This window comes from Anser anser (genome assembly GCF_964211835.1).
Source record: "Anser anser genome assembly, chromosome: 3".
In the NCBI taxonomy this organism is placed as follows: Eukaryota; Metazoa; Chordata; class Aves; order Anseriformes; family Anatidae; genus Anser; species Anser anser.
In genome coordinates, this window is record NC_139722.1 from 108,822,592 (window position 1) to 108,840,353 (window position 17,762).

The 17,762-nt window shown below is 55.4% G+C and overlaps 1 protein-coding gene across 2 annotated transcripts; it reads right to left on the reverse strand.

The window, feature by feature from the left end:
• Positions 1–554: 554 nt before the first annotated feature.
• PEX6 (peroxisomal biogenesis factor 6) lies at positions 555–15,677 on the reverse strand. 2 transcript variants are annotated; one of them, XM_083828569.1, is made up of 17 exons: positions 14,690–15,677; positions 14,438–14,601; positions 13,629–13,712; positions 12,922–13,024; positions 12,604–12,740; positions 12,408–12,519; positions 8,908–9,116; positions 8,250–8,442; positions 7,757–7,833; positions 7,517–7,649; positions 5,161–5,366; positions 5,019–5,080; positions 4,604–4,712; positions 3,341–3,457; positions 2,645–2,722; positions 1,428–1,595; positions 555–1,122 (listed from the first exon to the last, which is right to left on the reverse strand). In XM_083828569.1, the coding sequence occupies exons 1-17, from the start codon at positions 15,611–15,613 to the stop codon at positions 1,038–1,040; spliced, it is 2,961 nt and encodes a 986-aa protein (XP_083684695.1). In that variant the 5' UTR covers positions 15,614–15,677; the 3' UTR covers positions 555–1,037. The 2 variants fall into 2 exon arrangements, with proteins under 2 accessions (XP_083684695.1, XP_083684694.1); XM_083828568.1 differs by having other exon boundaries at positions 1,456–1,595; positions 14,690–15,656.
• Positions 15,678–17,762: the final 2,085 nt, after the last annotated feature.

The window sequence follows — 17,762 nt, forward strand, 5'->3', positions numbered from 1 at the left end:
GCTGCGGGAGCAGCTGCAGGGACCCGGCAGCTGACTGACACGCACAGCTCCAGTGGGGGATTTATTTGGCACCCTTGGCAAAGGCCAGGAAGCAGCGCACGTGCAGCAGCAGCGCCAGCTGCGGAGCGAGGCGAGACAGGGCCTCGGGGGTGGCTGGTCCAGCTCACGCTCAGCGCAGGTTGGCTTAGGTGGGGCAGCTCCGGGCTGCTCCAGCCAAGGGTTGGGTTGAGTATTTCCAAGGCTGTGACGAGCTTTTCCTGGTATCTAGTGCGAATCGCCCTTGCTGCCACTTGTCCCCAGTGCAGCTCACCCCGGCACCGAGCTCCTCCAGGAAGAACGGGGCTCCCTCTGCAGGCAGCAGCGAGATTTTCCTTCATCTTCTGGGTGCCAGATGCAAGCACCCACAAGGGTGGGTGGCCCCAGCCACATGCCTGCACTCCCCGCTGCTCCCTGCCAGACACGGGTTCCCCTCTGGAACACCCAGTCCTCCCAGGGGCTGGCAGGGCCTGTCCTGAGCACAGCGGACAAAGATCTGAGGCCAGGCAGTGCCGCAATGGAGCAGAAACCTCTATTTATTTACGGAGACCACGTCAAGGCCAGGCCTGCGGCAGCAGCATTGCCCCACGTCCCACAAGTGACTGCCCCCAGCCTGCTGCCAAACTGGGTCGAGTTTTGGCCTCGCTTTCCTGTCCTGAGACACCCCTGAGCTGCCCACAGCCACCAGACTCAGCTTCCCCCCTGCCTGGGGTCACCCTGGCATGTCCCTGGCAGCGCCGTGGTGCTCCTCTACAGCTGAGGGACTGCTACAGAACCCACCACCCAGGGCGGCTGAGCAGAACAGCGCCTGCACACGGAACTGCATGGCCACTTTTTCAGCCCAGCTCAAAAAAGGGGTCCACCAGCAGGGCGACTGTTTTTGCCCCAGTTCTCTCGCACCTTCAGCGCATCCTTCCCTTTGTTCCTTCGGGCCCACCTCCGCCGAGCGTTAGCAGGCAGCAAACTTCTGCTGGATGTGTCTGTACCTGAGCAGCTCCTGCTCAGAGACCGATGGCTGCAGCCTCGCGGCAGCCTGCAGGAAGTCCTCCATGGTCAGGATGAGAGCAGAGCTCTCTGTGTCCAGCCCTGCATGAGACAGAGAATGGGAAAAGACTGAGAGCAAGGCGCTAGGGCGGCTGGCGAGATCCAACACCCCTCTCTCCTGCCAAGGGAGGGGAATTGGCCTGGAAAGAAAACCCATGCTTCTCTTTCCCCCCTGGGGCCAAGCACTGGAGGTGGAGATGCTCACACACGTCGAAACTGCCTGCCAGTCACCCGCAGCCTAGCACGCAGAGACAGCCCCAGAGCCACCGAGGCTCTTCTCCCGAAGCCCAGTTACTGCCAGCAGCGGTAACCGCCCTCTCTGCCCCTGAGCGGGGCAGCCACAACACCTGGGATGGGCTGGGGTCGGGCTCCCACCTTCCTCGATCCATTCCACCTTGCGTTTGACAGCGCACATCATGGCGTCCGAGCACAGCGCGTAGATGTCTGCTCCTGTCAGTTGAGCCGGGCATTTTTCTAGGATGCTGCTGAGATTCACCGAAGGATCCAGTTTAAACCTGCCAAGAAATGAAGCCACAGTTGTAAGAGCCACAGGACAAAAATAAAAAGTCTGGTAGATATGCAGCAGCCAGAGTGACTGGGCAGGAGGAATCAGAGGCCACAGAGTCACACCCCATGTTTAGCAACTTTTGGACTATGCTCTGCACGCTCCAAAAAATCAAAGGGCTTTGTTTGTTTGTTTATGTTTGTTTGGTTATTTTGTTTTTTTAACCACAGTCATTTCGCTTTGAAACATCCCCACAGCAAGGTCCTCTCTCCTGCGAAGCAGGATCAAAGGCAACTTCGAGTTCTCACTCAGGGAAATTAAATGCTCTGCACACCTGGGAACAGCCTGCAGCCAGGGCTGAATAAGAACACGCTTAATTACAGACAGCACGAACCACTGGAACACCAAACCACCCCATCAGAGCCACACGGCAGACAGCAGCGAGCCTCCTACGGCACGAACGAGAGCACAGCACTGGAGGGCACGACTGCCAAGCTGCACGGCGTGAAATGATGCTCACAGCCCGCCCGCGCTCTCACGTCTCCTACCAGCTCGTCCTCGAAAGGAGCAGCGATGACAGCTACCCATTACACAAAGTCCCTGCAAAGGCAGATGCAGAGCAGATGCTCTGCTGCTCGCCCAGCTGTTGAGGTGTTAAGTCCACGCCCAAACTGCACAGCCTGCTCTTCTGCTTCCAGAGATGCTCTCGGGAGCCCAGAGAAGCTGGAGAAGCAGCCAAACCCTGCTGCTCGGTGACCCCACACAACCAGTGTTTTCTCTGGGAAGACGCACAGAGCACAGGCTGAACAGCACCCCTCAACATCCCAAGACAAGAGGCAGTACGACGAACAGAGCTGCCTTCACCCTCGGTTCTGGAAAGAGCAGCAGATGTGCTTATGGAAGTCTTGCAGAAAGCAAGTGGGAGCTTCCTGCCGTGTTGGTGCACTGCAGCCTCACCACACGGCCAGGATCCTCAGGCAAGGGGTGGCTTGCTCCTAGGAAGGCTGCCACCCGCTGCAAGGCGGTGGAAGGGTGCTGCAAGGGGACAGGGTCACTCACTTCCTGGTGACTGCGCTCAGCACCTGCAGGTGGGACTCCCGGTCTTCATTTATGCCCACATACACCAGCTTGTCAAACCTGTCAGCAGAGAAAAAGAGAAAAGGGACGGTCAAGAAGAGGCCCAGAAACACCTGGCACTGGTGCTCAGCCCCGTGCACCGAAAACTGAAAGGTGGCTCTGGGGCAGCTCCTTCTGCTGTCAAGTCCACGGACAACAGAAGACTCTGAGGGTGGCACAGATGCTGGAGGTCAAGGCTGCTCTTCAGAGGGACCTTGGCAGGCTGGGGAAATGGTCTGACAGGAACCACACGGGGTCCAGCAAGGGCAGATACAAAGCCCTGCCCCACGACAGGCAAACTGCAGGCACAAGGACAGGCTGGGAGGCAGATCTCCAGAAAAAACCCTGGGAGACCAAGTCCTACCGCCAGTTTGGTGCCACGGCAGGACTCCTACTGCCTTGCTCTGCTGCTGGGGCAATAACCAGAGTAGGGGGGAACATAACAAGCATGGTATCTTGTGCTGCTGCTCCAGCTATAGGCTCTGGCCTCGTGTCAGCTGCCTGTCTTCCCCAGAAGCCAGGGCGGGCTTTAGGAAGAGTCCCTGTGGGGGGAACGTGGCAGAGACCCAGCTCAGCTCATCACCAGCTGAGGTGCTCTACAGCCCTGCCCTGAAGCGAGGCAGGTAGGAGGCGACACACCTGCCCGGCCGGAGCAGCGCTGGGTCCAGGAGGTCAGGCCTGTTCGTGGCTCCAATGACAAACACCTCTCGGCTGGAATGAAGGCCGTCGAGCTCAGCCAGGAGCTGCGAGACAACTCTGCAGGGAGCAAGATGGGACATTCACAACTGGGCCCTGAAAGGAGGAACAGGCGAGGCCACTAAGGGTCCACATCCTGGGCTTCGGCTCCTACTTCCCTGGAACAGCCCGGACACAGCCGCCCAGACCTCTCTGGGCACAGCCAGCGATTGCGTGGGCTCATTGCCAAGTCAGCACAAACCCCTGGTACCACGACAGTCCTTCATACTTGTGCTTGGCTCTGAACCCTTCCAGGCTGGCTGCACGTGCTTACAACTTGCTATCAGACGCTGGCAACACGGACCAAACATAGGCAGGCACGCATGGCTAGGGATCAGATTCCCCACACAGACGTGCTGGTCAATCCCAACTCTCCCTGCTATGCGGTGCTGCCTAGCAAGTTCAGCTGCAAGACTGCCCCGTCAGTCAGTGCCGGGGACGCCCCGGTGGGCCTGCGATGCTGCCGGCCAGTCCTCAGGGCAGCCAACAGCACACGGTGCAGATCTAGTTCTGCAAACCACGGGGCTCGAGGACGTCTGGCAGCAGAGAACTTCAGCGCTGAACTTCTTCCCGGCATGAGGAAACCTCAACTGGTTTCTGGCGTTGCCTGAGCCAACCAACACAAACCATACCCAGCCCCTTCCAGAGCTGTTGGCCTGTGTATGTGAAGATGGGCGCTGTGGGCACATGGTGGCACTGCAAAACTCTGCACAACCCCTCACGGATGGAGAGAAGACTGGAGAGTGACTATCAGCTCAGGATAAGAGCCCTGGGGGAAGTCACCCTGTTTCTGCGTATCGCCAAGCTGTACGTGCTTTGCTTCTACCAGAGGCAGCTGAAAGGTTTCCCACCGCAAGGCAGGGGTGTGAAGGATGGCCTTGGAAGAGGCCAAAGGGAACAGTTGGCAGCCACAGAAGCAGTTGGAGGAGGCTCAGTTTTAACCAAATGTTTGCACAACAAGCTTGGGCAATCAGGAATCTGCTGCAATGCAAACAGCAGTACTACGAGCCTGAGAGGGGAGACAGGCCATGCAGAGGGTTTGAAGGGAGCAGGAAGGGAAAAGGGAGATAAAGAGCTGGGATGGACTCTGCCTCGCCGCGCCATCCCGTGCACCCCTAGCTGAGGCAGGCATGCCCGCTCTGCCAAGGACACGCTACGCTCACTCACCTGTCCATGACACCCCCCGAGTCTCCGCTCCGCCCACGATTTGGGGCCAGGGAATCCAGTTCGTCAAAGAAGATGATGCAGGGAGCAGCTGCCCGGGCTCTGGCAAACACTGGGAGGAGACAGAGAGCACACGAGATGAGGAAGCAGGAGGAGCAACCGACGGACCCCGAGTGGAGTCACCAGCAGAGAAGAGCTGAAGATGGAAGTGAGCTGCCTGCTGCCTCACCACCGCTCTCTACTCCAGCCAGAGGGGCTCAGAGAGAGCCAGACTGGCTGTAAGAGACTGCTGGATATATGCCCTTGCTGCCTGCTGTGGATGGGAGTTTGGAAAAGCGGTTTAAGCCCTCCCACCTTCCCCCCGGCACCACAGAGCAGCCCCTCTTGCCACACGCAGGCTCAGGACGCTTCCGCTCACCGTTGCGCACGTTCTCCTCGCTCTGCCCCACGTACATGTTGATGAGCTCTGGCCCCTTCACGCTGCAGGGGGAGAAGGGAGCTGGTTAGAGCACGGCCAGCCACCGCTAGGAGAAAGTCAGTCCTCCCGCAAGGTTCTTCACCTAAGGAAGGTCATGGTGCACGTGGTTGCCACGGCTTTTGCCAGCAAGGTCTTCCCTGTCCCAGGAGGCCCGTACAGCAGCAGACCAGAGCGGCACAGACCCAGCGACAGCAGTTCTGGGTGCTCCAGGGGCAACTGGATTGTGTCCAGGATCTCCTTCTTCACCTCATGGAGCCCACCAACATCCTGCCAGGACACGGAGGGGATCTGCACGAGAGGGAGAGTCCCTGTCAGCACTTCTTCCTGAGCCTGCCCGTTCAGCCCTTGCTCCAGTCGTCAGCCTCTCGTGCTGCGGGGCAGCAAGTCAGCCCCTCACCACACTGCCCAGCCACGTGAGATCCCCTAGGGACACATGGGGGAAGGCTGAAAAAAGGAAAAATGGACCTAGCAACTTGTGTTTAGGGCACTTTGTTCCCCACGGTGCTGAGACTGAGCAAGGGCTTCACAACAGAGTGACAAAACCTGGGCTACTGAGACCTCTGTCGTGTGAGGGAGGATGTGAAAGACAGACATCCTGGAGGACACCACAAAAAAACTAGCTGCTTTTGAAAAGGAAAATGCAGGAACAAAATCCATGGGTTTACAAGTAGGTAGGGATGGGGCCAGCTGCAAGCATGCAAGGGAGGATTGCTAAGCGAGGAAAGACAGCAAACTTGAGAGGGGGAAGCCTTGCCACTTGTATTATTTTATGGTAAAAGAACCTTGGAGGAGGAGGGTGCTCTGTGCAAAGCCTTCGAAATCGCAGGCACGCCAGAGCCTGGGTGACAGATCCCCCCGAGCCAGAGCAGCTCTCGTGGGAACACACAGAGAAAACAAAGCCCCAGCACACTTCCCCCAGCTGCTGGCTGGGTGGTGAACAGGTGCCAGTACAAACGGGGAGTTTAAAAATAGGCCAAAGCTAAATTCTTTCCCCCTCCTTCGGCTCCCTCCCCTCTTTCGACTCTCCTTCCTTTGCTACTCGAGATGATGTTATCACGCTTTTACTCCAGCTGTCCAGCAACTCCGCCGGAAAATCAGGTCTGACAAGATAAGGATTTCTAGAAAAAAACCTTCTAAAGCAAGAGATCGCAGGCACTCTTCCTTCACTGCTGATGAATAGAAGAGCTGCCTTCTCCCCCACACTCCTGCTTATGCTGCCTCTCCCTAGAAAAAGCTCTGCAGACATCAGCACAAGAGCTGGAACACTGCAAGGTTGTTTTCAAAGGAGAACATTGTAACTGCAGGACATGCCGTAGATGCTGCTAGCAACTGAAGTTTGAAATCGTTTTTTCCTCAGAGGCTCAAGCTGGCATCCCATTAACTGCAAGGAAAAATGTGTGACTAACCAGAAACAGTAAGCACGGAATTGAGAGTTACGTACGTTGAAAGTATCCATGCCTGCTAATGGGCTTTTTGAACCCTAGCCAGTAACTAAGAAATCGATAAAGGATTGCAAAATACAAGCAGAATTAGCTTCCATTCACACAGCTCGCTGCCGAGCATGCTCTGTGGTTAGTATTTGTCTTAGAGTGAACTTGGTAAATACACCTCAAAGCAGAGCTCGTTTGGTTAATTCACTAATTTATTCGATACCGAACAGCCCCAGAGCAGCTCCCAGCTGACAAGAGCAGCAAGGCGATACCTTGCTCAGGCAGGACTGCAAACGGGCAGCCGGGGAAGGTGCCGGAACAACTGCTCTGAGGACTGTTTCCAGCCCTGCGCTGAGCGCAGTCATTTGCAGGTGGGGGCGGGGAGAAGAGGCTCTGATCGTCGTGCTTGGCCCTGACACTGCGCTGCCCAGCAGAAGCGGTCACCCCAAATGCTGTTTCCCTGGTCACGAGCCACCAGAGGCAGGGCATGCCCCTCCCAAGAAGCTGACCCTGCTGGTTTTCTCTCACCCCCCACGGCCCTCTCCCTGAAGGATCCCCAACTTTTCAAACTGCCCCGCTCTCAGAAAAGCCTGTGCCAGCTCGAGCCATGATCAAGGCCATGGATCAAGTTTGAAGCTTCTCACACGAGAGGAAATTCCCTCTCCGGCTTGTGCCACAGGCTCTCTGTTCCTGTATGCCAGGCAGCTGGAGAGACCTGAGCGAGGCAGCAGCCTCTTGAGAGGCTGAGCGGTGCAGCCTGGCACCCCTACTGATGAAGCAGTCTCCAGTTAGAGCTGCAAGGGCTTCCCCGAGCAAATCCAAAGCCAACAGGGTCCAAAAAACACACCTGGACTGTTTTTCATGGCTTGGGGAGTATGTGGAATGAGACAGCAGGAAGCAACATGCTCGGGCACAGCACGGGTCTGGCAAAGTCTGTGAGAAGTATCTCGAGCCACAGAGAGAGAATCTTTAGGGAAACAATCCCCCTCCTCTGCCCCAGCATCCTACCTTTGGGGCTCCCACTGCCTGCGAATGGGCGTCGTGCAGCTGGTCCAGAGCAACACTGAAATCCTCCTCAAGCACTGGGAAGCCAGCAGTGCAAAAATCTCTCTCCACTTCCTCACTCAGTCCCCCCGGGAAACTGGCAAGGAAAGAGAAGGCAAGGGCTCAGGCACTGCCCCGCTCCCAGCACGGCCAGGCTCGCTGCACCCCCACCCTCCCCGCCTCCTGCCACATCGCCCGGGCTACCTCGAGGCCTGGATGCGGGTACAAGCAGCCCGGCTGCTGTGGGACAGCAAGGCACAGAAATCCCCCAGCACAAAACCCTGTGAATGCGGAAACAAACAGCATCAGTTCAGTCCCTGACCACAGCTCCAGCCAGGCCATACAAGGTGTATGGGGAAAGAGTCCTTGCAGAGTTGTACTCTGAGCTTCTGTGCTTTGATTAAAGGCTCTAGTTTGTCTTGTTGTTTTTTTTTTTTTTTCCTTTCCATTTTTCAAATTGCCTTCTTGCAGAGCAGAGCATCAACCAGCCCTCTGCAAAAAGCGTAGGGTCCTTAGGCACTAGAAATCCGCTCTTAAAACTGATGTCTGAGGACCAGGGTTAACCACTGAAGATACTGACTGGGCTACGGGAGTTGTCCCTTTCCTCCACGGCCAGACATGGGAGGCTGGCCCAGCGCCCCCGTCCTGCCATATCACGGGGCTGCCCCTTGCCGCGTGTCGCTGTGGTTTCACTCACTGCAGTCCTGCGGGCCAGCTTGGCTAGGTTCACTTCTTTGCCCAGAGGAAGACTGGCAGTCAGCACGCTCAGCATCGACCTCCTCTGCTCCTCGGAAAGGGCTTCGATTTTCACCTCATGAAGGAAAGCAGTCTGCACGTCTGCAGGAACATCCTGGGGTCTGCAGGTTGTGCCGATCACCAGGACAGGGTGGCTGTTGAGAAAGGGGGACAGGGAACGGCTGCAGTTTTGTGGAAACCTCCCTCTCCCCACTGCTAACACCTCCGCCCCTCAAGTGACATCTCATCTCTTCACCTGGTGTCTCCCTCCCTGTTCCCTGGTATTTGTCACCTGCCGCAGGATTCTCCCGGGGTCTAGCTCTGCAATCCCAGCGGAACAGCTCCGCAGACCCTGCGACCCTTGGCATACCTCACACCTATGCCAGCTTTGCTCATCTGAATAAACTCAGAAGCCAGCCCAAACTTGGACAATAAGGCCCCCTGATCTCCCCAGCCACTAAGAGCAAGGGCCCAGTGAGGTAAACAAAGTAAATCAGGGAGAATCTCCACTGGATTAACAACAAAACTGGGCACGCTAGCAACGAAAGCCTCGATGCGACAGCGGCTGCAGCCCTAGGCAGAAGCAAACAATCGTCCTGGGTGCCCAACAAGGTCCATACCTCAGTGCTGGGTCTCTATCCAGAAGCAGCTGGCGCAGAGTAGCGATGACCCTGGCGTCCTCTCCCAGCATGTCCCGGTCCCTGCCCAGCAGCTCTATGTCCTTCAGCAGAAGCACGCAGGGACGGTACTGCTGGGCCTGGGTGAAGGCCATCTGTATTTTCTCCTCTGCGGCTCCACTGGTGTCAAAGCACAAACTAACGCAATCGACCTGCAAGACAGGCCACACAACGCACGGACTGCAGGGGCTGCTACGTGGACAGCTCGGGGACTGGGAGCAATGCTCGCTTCCACGGAGCCTGCCGTGGGCAATCCGCAGCTGAAAGGGGTCTCAGGATTATCTGACATGCAGAAATGGCGGTTTCCTGCTTCTCCGCAGGAGGACAGGGGAGCAGGAGGGTCTTGTCTGAAAGGGCTGAGGACAAGGGACTGGAGAAGTCAGTGGAGGAGATGTCACGGCTCAGCCAACCTATGCTGGAAGGGATGGGAGAGCTGTGGAAGAGAACAAGACAGGGAGAACAAGGTGCCTCAAAGGAACAGAGCGAAGAGCAGAGGGAAAGGCTCGGGGCACTATTCAGCTCAGTGCCACACAGGCTCAGAGTGCAAGAGGGAGGTAGAAGGTAAGAGGAGGAAAAAAAAGTTATGGGTGGCTGGAAACCTAGACACTGTTTACTAAGCAAACACTGCATGAAGTCATCCAAAAAGGAGAGGCTGCTGGTGAGCCCTTGAACAGCAGCTTGAACACTGCTGGAAACACACACTGCTGCCTCCTGGTGCTGAGAGGTTTTACACAGAGAGAAGAGGAAATCCACTGGTTGTTCTGCGGGGTTGCCAGAAGTCTCCAGATACGGCTGCTACACACTGAGAAGCCGGAGGTTTAGCAGCAGATCCGTGACAAAGACTCCCTACAGGACATATTGCTTGGAACAAGAGATGGTGCTGGGCAACGGCCAGGGCTTTATCTGCCTCCCCCACTGACCCACTGTTACGGATTTACTCTCTTAACCGTTCTTCTCTATCCAAGCAGTGACACGATGTAACAGGACCCAACTTCTAAGCAAAAGAAGAAAACCCAAATATCCAAAATGCTTGGCTTGTTTTCTGTGAATTTAACAAGACCCACGCAAAAGGAGTAAGCTTATGTTTTCCTTCCACAAAAAGGAACCTTCGAGCTCTCTTCTACTCTAGCTTTCTTCTTCTTCCAAGTCCTTTTAGAGTTTGTGAAGCTCTTAGAAAAGTCAGCCTGCAACTTCCAAACTCCTTGCAAACATAAATCTATAGATTCAAGGAGATTAAAGAATTTGAGGAATACATCCAGACTCTCAGAGTGAACAAAAGGACCGCACAGAAGGAAAAACAGCATTTTTAACAAGCCACTGAAAACTCTGTTTGTGTTCAGAACCTCAAGTGCTGTTTAGAGACATGGGCTAGACCTCATTTTGGCCATAAAGCTTACCCAGTGTAGCTGCAGCTGTGAAAACGTAACAATGGCTGTACTGGCTCAGACCAAGAGTCCACTTAGCCCACTATCTTGTCGCCATGCATGGCCACAAGTGGCTGTTTAAGAAAGAATAAGATCAGCGTAAGCATTTACAGCCCTCTGCCCTCAGTCCTCTTCCGAGCAACTACCATTCTCTGGGGATTTTCCCAGTCAAACGTGATTTCACGATAAAAGTAAGACGCAGTAGATTTCTCCTCCAAATATTCTTACCTACCATAAGAAACCATCTCCTTCAGCTTGCCCATAACCTGCCTCCCACTGCTTTCACCTGTCGGCACCAAGCATCGTCCTGGCACCGAGAGAGAAATCAAACACTTTCCACTCTGTGCTGACCACTCAAGATCTTGCAACACTCTACCAAACTCTCCCTGAGTATTCTCTTCCAAGCTGAAGAGCCTGTTCAGCTGTTTGCTGCAAAGAAACTGTTCTAGACCCCTGATCTTCTTCACTGTCCTCCTCTGAATTTTTCTAGTTCGGCTTTATGCTTTTGATACGGGGAGACCAGAACTGTGGACGATATTAGAGCTGTGGCAAGACACGGATCTGTGCAGCAGCAGCAGCAGCACCAACTCTCCAGTTTATTTCCTGAAGTATGATCTGATTTTTGACGTGGAGAGCAAAGCTGAAGTTTTCATGAAGCCACTGACATAGAACAAAAGTATTGATCCTGACTGGTGACAGTCAGCTTGAAATCCAACACGTTTTGTGTAAAGTGTTGTTGTTTTCCAGTAAATTTTATCCGGCATTTTACTGCTCAGTCACTTCGTCTCATTAAACCTCTCCTCTAGTCCAAGGACAGTCTGTCCATCTGTCTCCTCGTACCTTTAATAGTTTTGTTATGAGGAACCATCAGATCTCAATTCATCCTCTTTCCCACATCATTTCGCAATATGCTGAACAGCACAGCTCCCAGTCCAGATACCTGCAGAGCTCCCCTGCTGACTGTGAAGACTCACCAGCTATCATCAGCTAAGCCCCATCAGACCATCATGTCCCAAACCTTTAACCAGCGTTATATCCAAGCCGGGATCTTCACTCGCATCTCACCACCACGCAGTTTCCCAAACAGCCTTTTCAAATCCCAAGCAGACCGTATCAGTCAAGTTCCCCTCACCACATGCTTGATGTAACACCTTCAAGTAACCTTCCAAAGGCTCCCTGGGCAGGACTTGGCTCTTCAGGAACTACAGGGATTCTTTCCCAGTAGCTCACACTCATCCTAGTCTTTGCTAATGCCATCCTTCACTCTAACCTCACAGTTCTGTGTCCTTTGAAGGATGTTTCTTGTTTCCGGTGAATGACCTTTCCCTGCTGTTCATCTGCTCTGGCTTCAAATTACTTTTCCCAAGCCCATCCCTATATGATCTATGCAGTCGCCCTGTGTTACAGCACGCTGCCCTTCATTTGCTTCCATAGCAGATGTAAGGACTCCCTTACCTCAGCCAACTCTCTTTTTCTAAACAAACCCCATTTTGAGGCCATTCCCCTTTCCAAAGCCAAGCACAGCTATGGAAGACGCGGGGGCTTTTTTGCTCTCGTGAATGGATTCTTGGTGAATGGAAGGAAGCACACTTACAGCGCAGCTCTTCTAAAGGCAGTGAGATTTTGAAGCAGATCAGGCACACGCATTGCTATCAAACCACCGGCCACCTTTCTTTTGTAGGACTCCTGCCCAGCTGGGGAAGATCTCAGTGTTATCTCTGCTTCACCCTGCAACACGCCTTTTGTCAGGGACAACCGAAAACACCCGGTGCCACTGCAGTTCCTGCCCTCATCACCTCCTCAGCTTCTCTCAGCGTGTTCAGCTGGTGCCGCCCTCTGGGGTACGGTTCCAGCTCAATCCCCTACCCGATGATGTGAAATCCCCTAAAACACTACTGTGTGCTGCGGTACCTGTAAAGTCAGTCAGACTCACCAAAATAACAGTTACTAAAGAAAGGTACAAAGGCAACCTCTGGGCCAAGAATCATAGAATCGTCAACCAGCCACAGGAGGAATTACCTTGAAGAGGTGGAGGTTGAGGCAGCTACACACAGCTCTGACAGCCATCACCTTCCCGCTGCCGCTTGGTCCTGAGAGGAGGACGCTGCCCACCCTGCTCAGCGTGGTTGCCCTGTAACACAGAGGCAGTTCTCCCAGTGACTGGGGAGCAGGGCCCCAGCTCTCCCGAGGTGTGACGGAAGGGAATTTAACTCACTGACTGTTCAGGTGAGGCCGAAGCGCATCGCAGAGGTCCTTCACAACATCAGAAAGTCCGGCAGGAGACAAACTGCTCCAGAACTCGTGACTGTTATAGGCTGGGGCAGACGGGACAGCACTGTTTGTTGAGCCCACCTGTGAGGAAAACAGCACTCTGTAGAACAGCAGCTGAGAAAAGACAGCTACCAAGTGACACTCTGTCCTGAAACGCCATTCTGCAAAAGCAGGGGAAGCACAAGCTTCCACAGGCACATTTGGCATCCATAGTGCACCCTCAGGCTCAGTACACCCTCCCTGCCCTCCTCTAACATCTTACCAGATACAAAGAGGTGTTCTGCGTGTCCGCCAGGTAACCCTCGGACTGCTCGCCTTCCACCATGCCTAAAATCTTCCTCACTTTGAAGTAAAGCTCTGGCCACCTAAAGGAAAAACAGGCAGTCTCAGTCATGGAGCCAAGATCTTGAAGACAGGAACATCCATCAGCTGGGAGCCAACTGAGAGGCAAGGGTAGGCAGAGAGACCCTTGCTCCCTGGCTGGCTGGCTAGGCAGACCAACAGGACTGTCAACAGCTACAGCTTCTCCTGGTGGCTTCAGCCCACGGGTGCTGCTGTACTAACTTCTAACTTCTCATTTTGCCTTCTTCTCAGAAAGAGCAGTCAGGCATTGGCAGTCGGGCACTGGGACGGGTTGCCCAGGGAAATAAGTGGTGGAGTCACCGTCCCTGGGGGTGTTCAAGGAAAGGCTGGACGTGGTGCTTGGGGACATGGTTTAGTGGGTGACAGTGGTGGTAGGTGAACGGTTGGACCAGATGGTCTTAGAGGTCTTTTCCAACCTTAAAAAAAATCAGTGATAATCCAAGAAAAACTTTTCCTTCCTCCCCTAAAATAAGAGGCAGAAAAACCGTCAGCTCCAGAGACAGATGAGAAGGGAATCTACTGTCTTGTTTCAAGAGAACCAGGAGTGGAGAAGTACCTTTTCTCTTTAGTATCTATGTGATAGCACCATAGTTTACTGCCACCTACCTAAGGAATTTGTCTGCATTTACATCTAAAAACTCAGCATGCCCAAATGTTGGAACACACAGGATGTCTCCCTCCTGGACAAGCCTACAGGAAACAACAAAACACAGCTTCAACACTGAAAAACAGTAAGGTCTTCTTGCATGCCCTCCCCATACCACATCTGTTTTTTACAGAAAAGAATGTAGCTACTTGCACCAATTCATTCCTTTCTTGTACTCTAAAACCGTAAATAACCACCTAAAGATTTAGCACGCATGGGATGAGAGTAGCTGCAACCAGGCTACTAAAGGGAAGATACAGAAGATGAACACTATCAAAGAGTGTCACTTCCCGACAAAGTCACCTTCTTGCGCCTGGCTAATTGCAACAGCAGAAAGCCTCATAACGAGGCTCCTGAAAAGGCTTGGGGGCAGGTTTCACAAGCGAAGACTGCAGTGCGTCCAGCTTCCCCGTCACTGATCTCCACTCAAAGCTGAAAACTGGGTTTATGGACACGCCCCAGAAGGGAGGTTTGCGGGCAGTACTTGGGAGCCTTCACCACTGGATGGTAAATTACAAGGAAGGAGATTTGAGGGTGACTTTTGAGGGACAGGACAAGAGATACTGCTTGGAATTGAACCTGTGTGAACTCATGGGGAGCACATGTTGCAAACAGACATTTAGGAAATACTCCGCGTAAGCATTCTGCTATTGGTTACGCGTGTAATCAACACGTATTGGATCAGGATGCCACAAACATGCAGCGAGGGTGCAGCTCGCAAACAAGGCCCCCCAGGAACAGAAACGTGTGGCTTTTCTGTGTGGCTCACCGGGGCGTTTCAAAGTGCTTGTAGAGAATACGGTCATAGACTCCTCTGGCACTGTAGGCTGGCGAGCAGACGATCTCTACGTACAGTTCCTTGGCAAAGGGCGGCACGGACAGCAAGGACCGGCTTCCTTTCCCCTCCGCAGCCCCCGCCTTTCCTTCGTACCTCTGTGGCGGGACGAGGTGCACCGTGAGCCACACCTGGCTCCCTCCTCTGCTGCCCCCCAGCCCACCACCCGCTCCCCGCGGCACTCACCTGCAGACAGAGGAGCTCACCGCCGGCAGGGTCGCAGCCCAGGTTGAAGGCGAGGGCTGGCGCCAGCAGCGCGGTGCCATCGGGGGGCTTTCTGCGGGCGGCCCGCGGGTACTCCCAGGCGGGTGGGCGAGCCAGCAGCGCCGCCAGGTGCTGCCGGGCCTCCCCCTCTGCTCGCACCCGCACCCACTCCCCGTGGAACAGCCCCAGGGCCAGCAGCCCGCGCCGGCTCACCCACACCTCCGCCCCGCCGCCGGCCCCGCCACCGGGGGGCACAGCCCTCAGCCGCGGCCCCTCGGCAGCCCGGGGGCCGGCGGCGAAGCGGGAGACGAGGGGCGGCGCTGCGGGGCGACGCCAGGAGGCGCCGCCGCCACCGGGAGGCGGCGGCGGGGGGGGGGCCGCGAGCGCTACGCGGGTGCCGCTGCCCAGCAGCCCCTGCAGCGCCGGCCGCGCCTCCAGCACCAGCGGGCCCGGCCCGGGGCCGGCTCCCGGCAAGGCCTCGCCCCTCCTCGCCAGCACCGCGCCCCCCGCCGGCCTCCCCCCTCCCCCGCCGCCGCCCCCCGCCGCCGCCGCCAGCAGCACCCAGGCGAGCGGCGGGGGGCGGCGCAGCGGCCACACGGCCACCCTGCGGCCCGCCGCCAGCCCCAGGCGGCGCAGCAGCGCCCCGCGGAGCCACAGCTCGGCCCCGCGGCGGCCCGCCGCCTCCAGCGCCACGGCGCTCAGCAGCACGGCCTGCGCCCCGCCGCGCCCCGCCGGCCGCACCGCCAGCACCAGCCCTCCCCCGCCGCCGCCGCCTCCGCCGCCGCTCCCCCCGCCGGCCCGGCCCCGCAGCGCCGCGCACAGCGGCTCCGGGGCCAGCAGCAGCGCCGTCACCGGCGCCAGCTCGGCCGGAGGGGCGTCCAGCGGCCGCAGCACCGCCACCGCCATGGGCGCCGCCACGACACCATAGAGACGGGAGGGTAGAGCGGGCGCGGCGCGCAGGCGCACGGGGGGTCCTGCCCGCCTCAGGGCGTAGAGGGGAGGGGCAGAGCGGCTCGCCCGCGCACCTCCCGGGTCATAGAGTGCCGGCCGGTACCATAGAGAGGGAGGCTCCTCTCAGCCCCCGCCGTGTAAAAGCTCAGAAATGCAGTAAAAGCTCGCAAATTCACTAAAATAAACTCATCGCCTTCCCTCGTCCCTTCTCCCACAGACTCATCTAGGTTGGAATGCCACCTCCAAGATCACCCAGTCCAAGCTCTGACCTAACGCTACCATGTCCTCCACTAAACCGTTATCACTCGTATTGAAGCCAGGGACAGAAGAATGGGGGCTTGCTTAATCGTATTAATGATTTCTAAATAAAACAATCGTAATTATTAAAGCCAGGAATGAAAGAATGGGAGCTTGCTTAATCGCTTTAAAACAGATATTGCTGAGTGTCTTTGCTTATTACTGTGCAAATTAACCGAAACAAGGAGTCTCGGGGCTCCTCACAGAAGATGTTTCCTGACAAAAACGAGGAACCTGTCACAGAAACCAGCTGAGACCGACCTTGTGGTTTGGACAAGAGCCAAGGAGCAGCTGAGTCTGTACAACGGCAGGGGGTCAACTAGTGGTGATGAAGAGGAGTTAATCGGACTTCATCCCCACGACCCCCCGACGACCGCCACCAGAAGGCACTGCAGAGGCGCAGATGGGAGGAGTTTATGGAAATGACTTCTGGGAGCTAATCTGAATACAAAGCGGGGATATGTTATGAATATGTATAGGCGTATTGGAAAACTTCCCGCATATGTAACTTTTTACTGCATATAACCAAAGCAAGTTGCCGTGTTAAGGTACACATGCCTTTGGGATCTATCCCGCATCTGCCCAGCACCGAAATAAACCATATAGAGTTCTTCTATGAATCAGTATCACTAAGCTCTACATCTAAACGTCTTTTTCTGACCAGCTCCTCACACCCGAGCCGTGCCCCAGCAGTCTCCTGGCTCTGCAAACACGGCTCCTGTGGCTGATGAGCCCACCTAGGCCCTCAGGAGGGCCCTGAGGTGGCTGCGGGGTCTCACGTGAGCTGCCCCACCACAGCCCAGAGACACGAGCGAGGTGCAGCTGTTGCCACACTTAAGGGCTCTTCAGTCCTGACTTCACAGGGTTGGGAGAGGTTTGGGTTGGAAGGGGCCTTAAAAATCATCTGTTTACAACCCCTTCCCATGGGCAAGGACACCTCCCACCAGACTAGGTTGCTCAAAGCCCCAACCAGCCCAGCCTTAAACACTTCCAGGGATGGGGCATCCACATGCAGGGGTCAGCTCATGCTGACACCCACTCCATGGGAGCTGAATGTTGGAGATCTCATTGTCCCCCCCCCATGGGCTTTTCTCAGGGCAGAGCTGTAGAGCAGAGCTCAGCTCTGGCTCCAAATGTACCCCATCCAAGTGGGTTGTGTTTGGCACATTCTTCCTAACCCTTCATCTCTCTCTCTTACCAGCTACACTCAGACAACGTGCTCATGTGCATTAAAGTTGTTGAAAGAATAACCTTCACATAGATGAGCTAGAAGAGGCTTCATATGTAAAGCTGGCAGCCCCAGCTTTATTAACTTCAATTAAGGTTTCTTCTTGCTCTTCTTGGGGCTGGTGAACATCATGAGGGAACAGACAATAGTGCTGATGTTTTGCAGGGTCTTTACTGGCCCTGCAGATGTGGTTTTGGCCATGCTAGTGTCCAGAAAGTCTCAGGCGGGTCTTTCGGACAAGTACTATGCCCCAGCTGTTGAGCCAGACAACTGGAGTTCAGTTTTCATCTCTTTTCATCTACCTGAGCCATTGCATATTCTGTAACGTCTCTTGTTTAATAACTGCATTCTCTTGGCAGTCAGTTTATCTCCCAATGAACGGGAGACAAGATCAGCAGCTCTAGCTTTGCAGAAGAAAGAGCCTCAAGCTCAGACATTTCCTTTTCCACAAGCTGTGCTGGTTTTGAACAACCTGTCGTGTGTACACAGTGTAGCCAAGTGTCACGCAGAGATACCAGTAGAGCCCCCTGAGCAGAGTTGGCATAGCAGCATGCTGGTGCCGCTGTTCTTAACTCTGGA

Excerpts from the sequence above, each read along its gene's own strand:
- PEX6 (XM_083828568.1), bottom strand. The coding sequence starts at position 15,613 with ATGGCGGTGGCGGTGCTGCGGCCGCTGGACGCCCCTCCGGCCGAGCTG. Across the intron at positions 13,025-13,628 it reads AATGCAGACAAATTCCTTAG|GTGGCCAGAGCTTTACTTCA; the intron begins GTAGGTGGCAGT and ends TTTTTCCTTTAG. Across the intron at positions 2,723-3,340 it reads GCGCTGCTCCGGCCGGGCAG|GTTTGACAAGCTGGTGTATG; the intron begins GTGTGTCGCCTC and ends CTCTGCTGACAG.